Here is a 14,852-nt window from a genome sequence, read left to right on the forward strand (position 1 = left end):
AAAGTGTAAAGTAAATTCACCTTGCAGTACAGTATGTATTCAAGGAAACATTCATTTGACATTCTAATAACTGTACTGTAGTAACTTCTGTTCTAGTTAATAAAACATGTAGGGTTACAACATTTTTTGAAATACCAAATCACGAGATCACAGTTTAAGATGAGTGATTATGTGGTTTGGGGGATTTAGAAGTCAACCTCTGTACTTTTTCATGCTTCAAAGTCCTTGCATAGAGGTCACGCTAAAAACAATCAGCACGTGAGGAAGGACGGCATGTGAACTCTTCCGCTATTTGGGACACTCCCTACAAACATGCACACAAATCACAATCAAAAGTGAATACTTTCTCTAAAACCGTTTCCCCCTCTTTTAACTCTTCTGTTGCTCATTCTGCCTTTGCTGTTTAATCAGATTTGTACTTTGCCGGTTTGCTACGTAATCCTGTGTATTTATTTTAACCGTTTCCTCTCTGTCTGTAGTAACAGTCGGTGGTGGGTCGCTTTCTCATGTTACTGTGAGGTACTGCCCCGCTGCTGCCTGCTGCGCTGCCTCCTGATATGGCGTATGTGTACAGCGAGTCCCACACCTTGAGCAAGGATGATGTGAACTACAGAATGCATTTCCGAATGATAAACGAGCAGCAGGTTGAGGATATCACCATAGAGTTCTTCTACAGGCCGCACACGATAACGCTGCTGACATGCACGGTGCTCAGTTTGATGTATTTCGCGTTCGCGAGGTAAGTCGTTCACAGCTAGCGTCGGTTAGCTCGCTGGGTTAGCTTAGTTAGCTCGCGCTCGGCTAACGACAGCAGTGATGCTGTGACGGTGCTAGGTAACACAGGGAGGTTAGCTAGCTTTGAGCTACTCCAAAGCGGATTGCATCACTGAAACACACTTTACAGTGATTATCTGCTTTTAAAAAAACAAAAATCGAATCAAATGCAAACGCGAATGTCTCCTTTTTTGAACTTGGAAGATGTGTGAGGCGCATTCACATCACCACAGACATAAAGCATAGACTAATGTTGGCTGTTTAACATGTACCATAGTGTCACTGGTGATATTTACTGTTCGTTTGGACAATTTGTGTTTCTGTTTCCTGCCTACAGAGATGATGGAAATCCCAACAATAATCTCTGGGTGGGGCTCATCCTGGTCATCTCCTTCTTTCTTGTCATCAGTGTTTTGGCATTTCCTAACGGTAAGCAAAACATCACCCTGATGTTATTATTGTAGTATGGCTAAGTGTATGTGCATAGCCATTATTACAGTTAGCCACAAGCATTAGTATTAACTGTGCATACATATAAGACACCCTTAGTTTGAACAAGGAAACCCATTTTGATACTGTGAAAACAAAAAGGAAGCAAAAATGTCTTGGCTTATAGGCGATGTATGTGAAACAACAACACAAAGAAAAACTTGTTTCTGCATAATGAGAAACCTGTGTCCATTCCATCACGTGCTGTCGATTATTTCTTTGAAATACTTTCTTCATGTGCCTAACCTAGGACCATTCACTAGACCGCATCCAGCAATATGGCGAATCGTTTTTGGTGAGTATTGATAAAACTCTCGGCGGGTGAGAACAGTTTTAGTTTTGACCTCAGATTTCCCTCCCTAATGTCGTCTCTCTCGGCCGTTAAGGTCTGAGTGTCCTCTACTTCCTGTTCCTGGTGTTAGTCATCTTCCTCAACTGGAGGCAAGTGAAGCAACTAATGTATTGGTTGGACCCGAACCTGCGTTATGCCAAGAGAGAGGCAGACATAATGGTGAGTCATACAAATCATTTTCATATTGATTCACATGCACCAGTGGCGGTGCCCAGCAGGAGATGATCAATCTTTCTAATGAGGCTATCTGTGCTGCTCTCTGCAGGACTATGCTGTGAATTGCCATGTCATCACCTGGGAGAGAATCATGAGCCATTTTGACATTTTCGCATTTAGCCATTTCTGGGGCTGGGGTATGAAGGCCCTGCTTATTCGAAGCTATGGCCTCTGTTGGACCATCAGTATTACCTGGGAGCTCACTGAGGTAAGGAAGCACAGACCAGATGTGGTTATCGACCGTACACTAAATATCCCGTAACATCACTTTCTCTTTGGCTCCCTCTGTCCCGGTTTTATTCAGTGGAATTGATGGGTTTTAATAACTTAACATAACCCATATTAAATATAATTCCAGACTGAAAAGTTACGTTTTTAAGACTCATCGCCTCCCAATCTCCTGTTCAGCTGTTCTTCATGCATCTGCTGCCTAACTTCGCTGAGTGCTGGTGGGACCAGGTGATTCTGGACATCCTGCTGTGTAATGGAGGAGGCATCTGGCTTGGCATGACTGTCTGTCGCTTTTTGGAGATGAGGACCTACCACTGGGCCAGTATTAAGTATGACCCTGCAATCTGGAAATTACCTACAAGTGACAGTTTGTGTTCATCTTGTCTGTTAGATTTGTTATGTTAGTTTTAACTTGTGATCAGGGAAGTGGGGCCGATATGGAAAGCCCGGTGTATGCATTTTATCAGCCTTAACTGAGTAATAATAAATCTAATATATAGGCAGTAATACATTATCATTTTAATTTAAACTGAAATATAAATAGGATGAAATCACAAGCTAAAGGATTTTTGTATAGTCCTTTATCTTTTTGCCTTTATGATTTAATATTAGGGGTGTAACGGTTCACAAAATTCACGGTTGGGTTCGGTACGATACAGTGGAGCCACGGTTCGGTACGTTTCGGTACAGTAGAAAACTATAAATGCCAGAGAAATGTACTTGATTTTAAAATATATTTATTCATTACAACTAACATCATGAAATTATTCTTTGACTTTGAACAATGATGGAACTATACCTGAGTGACTCATCTTCTGGGGTGTCTTCTTAGCAACACATAAGCATAAAAAACAAAAACTGCTCCTTAATGTTATGTAGTATTGTTACTTACATCTTGCTTACATCTTGTATTGTTACTTACATCTTGCAAAAGACATTTTTAATCTCAATGGGACTACCTGGTCAAATAAAGGTTTAAAAAAATATATATATATATATATTTTTTTTATTCAAACGTATTCGGTTCGTCATGCGTACCGAACCGTGAGCCTCGTACCGAACGGTTCAATACGAATACGCGTATCGTTACACACCTATTTAATATGTAGGATCATTTTTTATGTGAGCCCAATGAATATAAAAAAGTGTTAGAATAAATAAAACATGTTAACTCAGATGAGTAAGGGCTACCTAATGCATCAAGCAATGAGAAACTATCTTAAGATGCATAAATGGTTGTTTTGAAATATGATCTTACAAGCTCATCAAGGCGGAGTGGACGTGAATGATTAATGTGATGGCATTACTTTCATCCTGCTTTGTCTGTTGTGCTAACACGATACTTATTGTAAATCTATCTGCAAGTCTTGGTAATCCTTCTCCCGTGCGTCTCCCTCAGGGACATCCACACCACCACGGGGAAGATCAAGCGAGCCGCGTTACAGTTCACCCCTGCGAGCTGGACCTACGTACGCTGGCTTGACCCAAAGTCTTCCCTGCAGCGAGTGATGGGCGTCTATCTGTTCATGATCATCTGGCAGGTGGGTCACTGAGAAACCCTCTCACGGTGACTAAGTGCTGACTAGTCAGGGATCATCCGGTGTGCTTTGCATGCTCAGTCCAGGCTAATCTAATTGCCTCCGCTGCTGTTGAAATGTAAAACCCGTCTCACATGGATCCATATAATGCATGAGCAGCTAATCCTGTACGGGTGAAAGATGCGCTAGATTACTTGGGAGCAATTTACGGTGATGAATAAGCAGTGGACGGAGAACTTGAGTAAGCTCCGTTGTGTTCCACTTGAGAGTCAACTGTGGCTGCCAAATTCCAATGGCAACCATGGTGATGAAAGCTTTCTCCGATTCTTTTTTGTGTGGCGATGAAACAGCATTGTCCTCCCGTCTCCCTCGCTCAGGCAGTCCCCGACTCTCTCGAGGCTTGAACTAGTAATTACCAGTCTTTGAGAATTAGTTGAAGAGATGGGGGACGTCTCTGCTCTACTCAGCATGGTGACAGTTTAGCTGCTCTTCACTGGCTTCCACCACAAAAGGCTCCAGGCCAAATGAGTGAATGACACGGCAGCAGGCCTCCCTCTCATTATCCAGTACGAGTGTGCGTATGAGAGGGACGAGGGCAGACTGTGCTCCTAAATGAACTGCTAGCATTGTTGACTATTTGTTAAGCCAAGTGTGACTGGCATTGTAGGAGAATCCTTGTTTGTTACCGTCCTGGCTGAACTGGTCGACTTTAACTTCCATGTTCCTGTAACAAGGCACACGTTGAGTCTCTTTGCCAATAGTTCTTACTCACAGCAGACATTTTGACGAGTTAAACACAAGTGTAACTAAAACATTAATAATGACTGCATTCCTTGTATGTGGGCCAGTTTAAGGGCTCTGCTTATAAAACATTTGATTGAGTATACAATACAGCGCTTTAATCTACAGGCACCATTTAACAGTTTCATGGAAAATCTGTTAAGAATATTACAATGTTCCCGACCGTCTAACACTGTCACCTGACCATAAACCAACTCGCCATGTGTTACAGTGCCACCAGATCTGAATACTTTATTTATTCTCAGTGATGTGCTATATTACACGTGAAGATCTTTATTCTCTTCTACCCGTTTCCCCTCTTTGTCCACAGCTGACAGAGTTGAACACATTCTTCCTCAAGCACATTTTCATCTTTCCTGCAAGCCATGCTCTTAGCTGGTGTCGGATCCTGTTCGTCGGTATCATCACAGCTCCCACAGTGAGGTAAAAAGACAACTTTATTACCGTAGTAAGGAAATGAGCCCTAGAAACGGCACATGGTCACATGGGGGGGGGGGGGTTTCAGTTCCTTGTTTTGACAAAGATTAACGGTTCGGAAAGTAACTGAGTAGAACTGCAGTTAGAATTTTCTAATACTTGCACTGTTTGTGTTTTGCTCCAGGCAGTATTATGCGTACCTCACAGACACACAGTGCAAGAGGGTTGGGACCCAGTGCTGGGTGTTTGGGTAAGTGAAGCCTAAATTGTAGCCCTTACGAAACTAATTGTATTTCTCTCAGGTAAAAGCCACATAAGGGTTTTTTTCAGTTCAATTGAAAGTTTACTTAAGATCAGAGAATTCATTTGTTGGTGTTTTTCTCTCCTCATTCACAGGGCAATAGCCTTTCTGGAGGCCTTGGCATGTATTAAGTTTGGACAGGACTTGTTCTCAAAAACACAGATCCTCTATGTGATCCTCTGGCTGCTGTGTCTGGTAAGATCAGGATCACAGCAAACACACCATCAATTTCACACACATATGTCTTTCAACATAACAAAAGACCAGTTGAACAGCAAAACCTTCTGTGCTGTAAGTTATTGATTATGTGTTTTCCATGAATCATTAAGCAGCCTCTGTTATGTGTGATCTGTTTTTAGGCCTTCATTACATTCCTGTGCCTGTTTGGAATGGTGTGGTGTGCTGAAAATTATGGTCCAAGAGAAACGGTATGGCTACAGTGTTTTTTGTAAAGTTTGTCATATAGTTCATAACAAAAGGTAACTAATATTGGTCTCAGTTTAAATCTTGTCAGAGACACATGTTGTTTAAGTAACCTGTAAGCCCTAAGGCAATTGGGGTTTATGCACCTGCACAAGTGTTAAAATATGATCCCTGTCCAGTCAATGGTATGTGTGTCATGTGTCTGAATCTCTTCTCCTGTCACAGAGCCTCTCAGAATGTGAAGACAGTAATTACCCTGAATCTGCTGACCAAGCGTCAGAAGTATTTAAAGGTACAGTGACTTTACTACGATTCACCAGCTACATAAAAAGGCTCATAAAAAGACATTAATCTTCATCTTTAATCTTGTAAAGGGCTGACCTCTAGTGTTTGGAATGGTGTTTTACTCATACAGCAAAGTTCAGTTCTTTTATTTTATGAACTCGTTCCGCAGAGTTTGGTGTTTTAGAAGACACGGATGTGGACGACGACGACGACAGCCCCACAACCCGACGCAGAGGGATGGGCTCTGGAAAGACCAAATCCATCAATGGCCTGGACAGCCAGTAGGAGTCGGAGTTGGAGCCAGAGGCTGGTGTGCGACTCCTGAACTCACTCCAGGGGGCCAGGTGTGCAGGATCACAGGTTGAAAACAAAAGGGGGTAAAGATACAACCACTTCCTGGTGTAATTAAAGTTTAGAACGCTCCCATCGACGGTAGAGGGAGTGGAGACAGGAAAGGCTAAGTGGATGAACAGGCCCATGCAGTGTTGTTAGGAGTGCACAGAGGCTTGGACCAGAGAGATGCACACTTAACTGTGCTGTAGTCATAAAAAAACTCCTAAACCACTGATCAGTGTGTGTGTGAAGAGAGAGAGAGGGAAAGCGTGGTTGTGTGTTCGTGAGAAAGAGGTGGCAATAAAAACTGCCGATTTATAGATATGACTGCATGATCATTGTAGCTGATGAACTATAATTTCCAATTATTCTACGATAGTATATCATCGATGGTCAATGTACATTTGACTGGTTTACACCAGTCTTAACTCGTACGTTGGTTCAACACATTTTAATGTTAAAAGCCATTCTGTAGAATTTATCACATTTGTTCATAGCACAGAAAGGCTACGGCCTTTTTATTAGCCTCTGCGTCTATTGTCTATTTACATCATAGGTGTTCACAGTGTTTTCGTGTTTATAACTTTAATGTGGGCAGGAGTTCAATGCAACACGGCTTTAGCTCGGTAGGATCATCGGCCGAGGATTGTGTTTGGCCTGGAACAAAGCAAAGCACACAGTTTATGCACTTTTCAGAATGTTTTCTTGCAAATACTGTACATTTTGTAACGCTTGAGTATTTTGTGAATCATTGTGACTTTGAGTGATTTTACTCTCCCTGTCCATCTGTGGCGGCTATCTTTTTGTTTTTTTTACTGTACTGATAACGGGGGGCAATTATTCAAATTCCTGCATGTGTTGTCAGGTTCTACCTGTCTGAGTGCAGGTGTGTTTTTGTTTAACTGTCGACCTTATTGTTATGGCATGTATTGCATTTGCATGGCTGTGTCAAATCAAGTGTTTTAGTAAGAAAATATTACAAGAGTAGTCAAGAGATCTTCGTATGACACCACACACCAGGGCGCTAGTATTGTTGGTCTTTCACTGTCATCGAAACATTTTAATTCGCCCCTTGTGCCTGTTTGCATGTTCTTTTTTTTTTTTTATTCTCAGTTTGTGTTATGACTAAATGTGTGCTTTTTGTGTTTTGATTCTTCTGCTTTCTTGAGCGTATTTTCATTTACGTATTTTCATTTGCTCTGTCGGCATCCTCTCGGTACAGATATATCCCTCACAGTCCTCCACATCCAGACGTCGCTCCCCTGCTACAGCAGACACAATCAATGCTACATTGTCTCTGGATTTAGATGTCATTTGCCAAAAAACTATTCTGATTAAAAAAAAAAATGGCTGTTATTTTTCACTGTGAAATAATAAAACATAATAAAATCTTTTACATTTACTCTTTGAGTTATTATTGGAGGTATTTGTCTTTTTTTGGTTTTTGAAAAGGAGCAGCAGCACTACACTTACACCCTACTTTCAAACAAGTATGCCTTTATTACTCTGTGAATGAATTATTACATTGACAGGAGTAGGAGGCCGTTTGAATATGTAACAATAGGAAGTCATGAATGACCTTGCTCAACCCCTGAACAGCGCCCTGCAGCAGCAGAGGAGCGCTGGATTGGCTGACTGCCCGTCTCGGATCAGATTTCACTCCGTCTGCAAACCATGAAACTCGGACTGAAATAGCTGCCTCGTGCTGACCTATAACATGTTTCTGAAGGTAGAGCTGATGTTCCCTTTGAAAAGAGTAGCAAAGAATGTTGTACAGTCGAAAACATGAACAGTAGTAAGAGGTAGAGAACATCTGAAAAACTATTCAGGCACACTCATGCCGTCTAACAGCTGATCGTGGCTTTAAATCAAGCCAAATACCTTCATATTGTAACACTAAATATGCATATAAAAGAAGGAATTCAGTATATTTTCTGCTACTTTCTCAGGTGGGGGGGGAGGGGGGGGGGGCTGTAAACGTTTCCAACGTGTGTATTAGCTCATTTCCAATAGAGGGCAGCAGAGAGCCTCAGTGGTGTGCACAATGTCACGTGACCGTTGGGCCTAATGCACAGGACATGGGTGTGTTGACAAAATGTCCCATGCTCTGCCTCCATATCCCTCCCGTCATCATTCTCTCCATCTCATTTCGATCAGTCTTTCTATTTTTGGTTTCCTGACCCTCCTGCAGCCTGCATCAGCTGACTGGTCTGTCTCACCAGGGTTACAGCACATCGGATATTTCAGTCATGGCCAAGAGTCCTGGTTCCCCGAGTCGTGGCAACCTGAGCCCTGAGGGGATCGTGAGAGAGATCCAGATCAACTTGCTGGAGTGTAAAGTCTGCTTCGAGAAGTTCAGCACTCAGCAGAAGGAGCACAAACCACAGAACCTTTCCTGTGGCCATGTACTCTGTCTGGAATGCATCAGGGCTCTGTCCCACCCTCTCCTGAGGAAGCTGGAGTGCCCGTTCTGTCGACAGCTGTGCAGTGTTGACAGCACCTCCCACTGCCAGGCTCTTAGTGACCTGCAGGAGCTGCTGTTGTCCCAGACTCCCCCGTCTTCTACTCCTCCTCACAGGGCAAACGCAGGCCTTGGCTTGGCCACAAGTCTGACATCCACAGCTCTGCACCTCTGCACAGCCTTTGGAGGGTGGGGGACTCTTATCAATCCCACTGGCATAGCCGTTTTGGGATCGTCGGGGACGATAGTGGTGGTGCATGATGGAGAGAAGAGGGTGGCGGTGTTCAGTCCACAGGGTAGGAAGCTGCACAGTTTTGGGAGAAGAGGACAAGGCAGTGGGGAGATCTGTTTCCCAGTGGATGTGGCGGTGACTCCCTGTGGTCACGTGGTGGTTACCGATGCAGGGGACAAAGCTGTAAAGGTTTTCACCTCCAGGGGTAACCATGTTTTGACGGTCAAAGATTCCCTCCAGATGCCCTGGGGTGTGGACACAAACAGCTTTGGGCACATCCTGGTCTCAGACATCCAGGTCGGCACGCTGTCCCAGGTAAAAGTGGACTATACTCACGGTCTCGCTCTCGAGCATCAAACAGCCATTGCGGACCTGCAGCATCCAAAAGCGGTGGCCTGCTGTCGGGTGACTGGGAACACTGCGGTGATGGAGCATTTACTTGATGACACATGTTCACCAGGGAGGAACCAACACACAAGGCTGAGAGTGTTTACTGAAGACTTCCACCTCCTTTATCAGACTGACAGTTTCAGCCTGACCCTGTTGAACTCAGTGAGGCTCAGCATGACGGGCGTGGCCTTTGACAGAGATGGAAATGTGATTGTGATTGACTCCAATCAGGGGATGATCTGGAGTTTGGGGAAGCTCCAGAATGGCCCAGCCCTGACCCCACTTGTTGGAGACCACCTCATCCACCCAGTTGGACTTGTGTCACTGAACAACACCCTCGTCGTTCTGGACAGTGGAGACCATGCGGTGAAGATTTATTCTGCTAAATCTGATGCTGGGCCCATGATATAGCTCACATATGATGAACAGGCCGTATCCTGTGTGAAATGTAGCTTTCATGTTATGAAACGAAGCGGTGACCTGGCTATGCTAGTTCAATAAATATTAAGTCAAGTTTTACATTGAAAAGGATGAATGAGATTATAATTAAATGAGTGCTATTAGCTATTGTATGCTTTGTTTTGCATATAAAATCACCATATAGGCAATTTATTTTGGCAATTATGCAATGATTAAAGGATTAAAAGTGACATAAACTATCTTTTTGTCATGTTTGCTGTTTTCTTGTGAAATACTGAATAATTTCACCTTTTTTTCTGTGTTAAAAAAATGATGAGGGGTCGAACAAATGGAAATGTCTTCATTTGAATGGGGTCACAATTCAAAAGATAGGAAACTACTGTTAGCCGCATCTACACACAATTACACATGCATGTTTTAACCTCAAAGATATTTAATTATGTTTTTATTTTTTTGGGGGGGTGGGACAAAATTATATTAGTGGTGAGGTGTGTGTGGTATCTATGATAAAATGATAAAATAATGAATGTAGAGTGTGTGTGTGTGTGTGTGTCAAAGAGAATGCGAAATATACATGTTTATTGTGACTGTTTAGAATTCCTTTTATACGAATCCCTCTGCTCTTCATTCCTACCTCTAAATCATCTTTAAATGACGCTTATCGTGGGTGCGCATAAATTAACTTCTCAGACAGCCTCACATTTCTCGTCCACTGGTTCCTCCCCGATAAGCTGCGCGGTGCGTAAATCCTTTCCCCCTCTTTGGCACAGCCGTCTCCAGTCTGCCAGAGGATAGCAGTCGTGCTCCCAGTGGAAGATGGCGGTGGGGATGCTGTCTGGGGCTGGAGCAGAGTGCTGGATTTGCACGAAAAGCGAACCCGGATGGATATAAAGGGAAAAAAAATGAACATATCCCCATCTCTTGTCCTCGAGCTCCGGACTCTTTTGGGCTTGTTTAACTAGAGTCTGCTGCCTTTTATCTGGCAGAAATCCGGTGTTGTGTCGGGGATTCACAGACTGCATTGATAGCTCGGCGCATAGACAGGGTGGGAGTGAAAAGTGGACGAAAATGTCGGATTCAAAGGTAAAGGTTGCAGTGAGAGTTCGGCCCATGAACCGGAGGGGTAAGTGTCAAAACGACGATTTCTTTTTTTGCAACCTCGCATGTCTGTCTCCTCGGATTCATGCCACATTATCATAAAGTTTGGATTTCTTCGCCATTGCGGCTTTCAGCTCGACTTATGAGCTTGAAGTCGGACTTGAGTCGAGTTTGAAGACGGTCAAAGTGGCGAGGGTTGTTACTCTGCACACCCCCGCATTCTGCTGCGCTTCACTCCAACAAACTTCTCTCCACAGAAATCGAACTGAAAACAAAATGTGTCTTGGATATGGAGGACAACCAAACAGTGCTGCACCCGCCACCCTCAAATGGAAAAGGAGACAACAGGTAAACAAAGCTGAAATACTGCCAAATCTTTCCAATTGCATTGCTGTGCTTAGTTTGAGTGCTATAGAGTAACAAAAAAAACCACTTTCTTTGCAAAACCCTTCTCCCATCCTAGTTGTAAATACAGTAACAATAACATTCAAGGTTATCATATAATCCAGTGTGTCCCTCAAATGTATGAAAATACATCAGCACATACATGATCCTGATGCAGACCGGTGAGGATTAGATTTGTAAACGTTTAGCTTGAATTCAAACCTTTTTATTTTTCCATAAATGCCAGTAAATAAATGCAGCAGACAAATGGTGCACTCCTGCTGCTGCTGAGGACACGGTGTCTGTCGCCCACCTGCTTGCAACATGATATTCTGTTATGTAATTCACATGCACTAAAAAATACAAATCACTTCAGCATAACAATATTACCCTCCTACCCACCATCATATCTGATGCCGAGTCTCAAGACCAGGGGAGGTGGTTGAGCGTGTTTGACACATGAAGATGGCTGTTAGACTGAACAGATTAATGTCGAGCCTCAGGCTCTCAGCGGAGTCGGAACTAATTTAACTTCTGTAGCGTTCAAAGTGGTATTAGACCACACTGTCTCTTCTGGCAGGATGCTGCACTCTTTTTATCGGGCGTTTATACGGGGAAATAGTTGAGAAAAGCTGTGAGAAAGGGAAAAGCTAAGCATCCCTGAACGCTTCACACTTCGCCTGAAGTGAAGGTGAGCAGTTTCTTGCTTGTCATCTTGACATGCTTTCAGATTGTAATGAGGAGATCGCACGACATCTGAGGCCAATGAGGGTATTTCACCCTTTGTAGTTGAAGTTGTTTGCGACAATTTTTTCGCTTGGTTTGATTGCTCTTCTTCTTGGTGTCACACATGATAAAACAGCTGACCTGAATACCCACAGGCACAAATAAATCTAGAAGGACAAAGACTATTTAGTTTTTTTCCTCTTGATTCATCTCTGAAATGGTGTGAACTCCTCCGGCGACAGTCAAAGTCCACAGCATGACAAATGCACAAATGAAGTCATAGAAGGCGAATACATGCTACATTCAAGGCTTTTCTCACGCCCTACATCCAGTCTAGTGTAACACTTTCTCTGCTGTTCTGTACCCAACAGTCAGCATTAAATGGTAATGAGCTTGCTCCCGCAGCAGCTTGGGTCCACGCATTAACCTGTATTTAAGGCAATTATCAGGACAGAAATTGCCACACAATGGTGGCGTTCCATGCAATTAAACAAATCACGCTCAAAGCTAACATATGTTGGCACGGGATACGCAAAGCTGTCGTGGGTGAGAGGTCGGAGGAGAGTACAGAGATTTAGAGTGACTACATCTGCAATTTAGAGTGGCGCAGGTCCTTAAACCTGGAAATGAGTCAGCATTTTTGCACTCGGTTTCGTCTTCTCAAAGTCAATGGGTGTTTGGTTAGATGAGTGAAATAAGGTCTTTGGTTAACCCAAGCTTGAGAAATGTTGTTCTATGATGTAAAATACTCCAGTAAATACCCCTCTTGTGAATTTGGAAGCTTTTATGTATCTTAAAAAAAGGCGGTTGCAAACATTTGCTGAATTAAATTAGTCATCACGCCGTCTAGCCCGACCAGTGGTGGTGACTGAATTTTTTGTTATGACAGCATCAGAAACATTTTATTGTGAAGTACGTTAAACAGACAAGGAATTTGGCTTGGTGATTGGTGCATAACAATAAACACGGTGCAATAGTTTAAGACATCATTTAAAATATGAATATTTACAGTAACGTAAACAAACAAATAAGAGTTTGTTAAAACAAGTATGGTAATAAAGTGTCAAGTGTATATTAATAGAGAAGAGTTGAGCAAGGGTGTGTAACTGTAAGAAAGGATCCTGGGAATTGTTCCAGAGTTAGTGGGGGTCCCGGGCTTTATTGATGAACCCAACTGCAGATTTTCGTGGCGTGAGATCTTGGTCCTGATGGACCGCAGCCGTGAGGTAATGCGACCGTGGTGTAGTTTGTTTGTAGCCAAATGTTAGTTTTTTACTTCTGTCCATTGCATTTACGTTTCAAAAATCATAAAAGTGGTGATTACATGTAAAGATTGTCTTGTTGACCAAAAGGTAACATCAACTTGTGTTTGCCATAGAACTTGTTTTCTGCAATTATCCAAATTCAACAGAAAAAATCCCATTTGCTTATGGTAGTGGGAACCAGAGCGATGCTCACTTCTGGGCTGGCCTACAAAAATATACCTTTCGCACTCTATATCCTTTCTTTCATTATATTTCTATGTTTGTTTATGAGCAAAAATAAATATCTGTTTATTGTAATGATTATAATAACGCACATGTATCTTTCAGGACCTTCGCCTTGCTCAGATGCTGTCCATCAGAAAGACCATTAGAAACAGCAATCTCTTGGACTAATCTGATAACCCATTGGCAACATATGACTTTCACCAGGTCTAATATAAGGATAAGGTGCAATGCATACCAATGTTAGCATTTAGTTCTTAGAATAACACAATAGGAACATGAAAACATCAGTATGTAAGCCTGTCTTTCAGTACCTTCGCCTCTCTTCGAGGCCATCCTTACCATAATAACACTACTTTAGGTGTAACGAAATTCGAAAAGACGGCGGCTGACGTTACCGCGGTTTTGCATCTTCAGTTTCTAATGACCAGCCAAGCCAGTAGCCAATCCAGTGGTTAGACGCACGAGTTACCAGCTTGATCGTATGAATAGTTGACTTCTTATTTCCTCTCAGTTACCATTGCCGCCTCATCATTGGCCAGATCAGGACCCGTCTCCTGCGAGGAATGTAGCCTCCGCTGACTATATTCCACCGCTACCTGTTGCTATGTTGTTGTGTGAGACACAACCACGTTTCTCATTCAGGGGAAGTTTCCGGGTTTGATTTCGATCTCGTATCAGTCTTAAATGTTTTCAACTGCTGTTTTTTTTTATCCACGGCCATTTTTGTTTTGTTCTGCCAAACCTACATATATTCAAAATTATATCAATTGTAATTCTTATCGTAGTACATTGTGTACAACTGTGAAGTGACTTCAGTTCAGTTTGGTTTTATTATGTCACATTTATTTTCTATAGTGTAGTCCAGCCATATAATTACTTGTTACTTGGTGTGTGTGTGTGTGTGTGTGTGTGTGTGTGTGTGTGTGTGTGTGTGTGTGTGTGTGTGTGTGTGTGTGTGTGTGTGTGTGTGTGTGTGTGTGTGTGTGTTGGGTCTCTGTGTTTAGACTGCCATGGTTTTCTTAAACCATATAATTTTCATCTCGGCTTCTTGTGGAGCCGCAGAAGGGGATACCCTGATCACGCAGAGTTTGCCTTGTTTTGAAGACACCTGTTCCTGTGTGTCAGATTTAGTGGGTATTAGCATGCCAAATATGGCTGCAGGGCCAGAATCATGGGAACCTATTCTCTCTCACGGGAATGCTCAGGCACAGCCTCAAAGAGTAGACGGCAGCAGTAATTCGGTTTTACTTAACAATGTTCAGATTTCAGTGAAACTGTTTTCACCTCAAAAGTTGCGCAATACCTAAAAATACTAAATATGGCTCTAGTCTGATGAGATGCAAAATGAAGTCTCGTGGTTGAACTTGGAGCCACTTTCATGTTGAATAATCAGTTAGACATTGAAAACTTTCCAAATTCTGTGTGAATTTTAATCAGGTTTTGCAGAGACCGCACAGGGCACGAAAACATGCAAGTCACCTGACGAATTTG

General features: G+C 42.7%; 3 protein-coding genes across 6 annotated transcripts in view; all 3 read left to right on the forward strand.

The window, feature by feature from the left end:
• Positions 1-550: 550 nt before the first annotated feature.
• On the forward strand, positions 551-7,556 carry ptdss1a (phosphatidylserine synthase 1a). Its single transcript, XM_079274983.1, has 13 exons — positions 551-739; positions 1,112-1,203; positions 1,514-1,558; positions 1,650-1,774; positions 1,881-2,039; positions 2,240-2,391; positions 3,462-3,603; positions 4,712-4,824; positions 5,003-5,068; positions 5,215-5,314; positions 5,479-5,547; positions 5,768-5,834; positions 5,997-7,556. The coding sequence occupies exons 1-13, from the start codon at positions 558-560 to the stop codon at positions 6,110-6,112; spliced, it is 1,428 nt and encodes a 475-aa protein (XP_079131109.1). The 5' UTR covers positions 551-557; the 3' UTR covers positions 6,113-7,556.
• An 853-nt stretch (positions 7,557-8,409) lies between these two features.
• On the forward strand, positions 8,410-9,830 carry LOC306781700 (E3 ubiquitin-protein ligase NHLRC1-like; the record flags this gene model as incomplete). Its single annotated transcript, XM_079274677.1, has 1 exon — positions 8,410-9,830. One exon carries the CDS (start codon positions 8,410-8,412, stop codon positions 9,652-9,654), a length of 1,245 nt encoding a protein of 414 aa, XP_079130803.1. The 3' UTR covers positions 9,655-9,830.
• A 619-nt stretch (positions 9,831-10,449) lies between these two features.
• The window catches only part of kif13a (kinesin family member 13A), a 37,445-nt gene continuing 33,042 nt past the window's right edge, over positions 10,450-14,852 (forward strand). For all 4 annotated transcript variants that reach the window (XM_079274944.1, XM_079274945.1, XM_079274946.1 and 1 more), the window contains exons 1-2: positions 10,450-10,786; positions 11,019-11,109. In XM_079274944.1, coding sequence (XP_079131070.1) covers positions 10,732-10,786; positions 11,019-11,109 — 146 coding nt within the window. In that variant the 5' untranslated portion in view covers positions 10,450-10,731. The remainder of the gene's footprint in view (positions 10,787-11,018; positions 11,110-14,852) is intronic.

The sequence above is a fragment of the Melanostigma gelatinosum genome, assembly GCF_949748355.1.
Source record: "Melanostigma gelatinosum genome assembly, chromosome: 9".
Classification (NCBI taxonomy): domain Eukaryota; kingdom Metazoa; phylum Chordata; class Actinopteri; order Perciformes; family Zoarcidae; genus Melanostigma; species Melanostigma gelatinosum.

Bases quoted from the DNA above. Each gene is read 5' to 3' on its own strand.
- ptdss1a (XM_079274983.1), top strand. From the start codon at position 558: ATGGCGTATGTGTACAGCGAGTCCCACACCTTGAGCAAGGATGATGTG. The intron at 1,204-1,513 runs GTAAGCAAAACA...TGCCTAACCTAG, and splicing joins TGTTTTGGCATTTCCTAACG to GACCATTCACTAGACCGCAT. The intron at 4,825-5,002 runs GTAAAAAGACAA...GTTTTGCTCCAG, and splicing joins ATCACAGCTCCCACAGTGAG to GCAGTATTATGCGTACCTCA.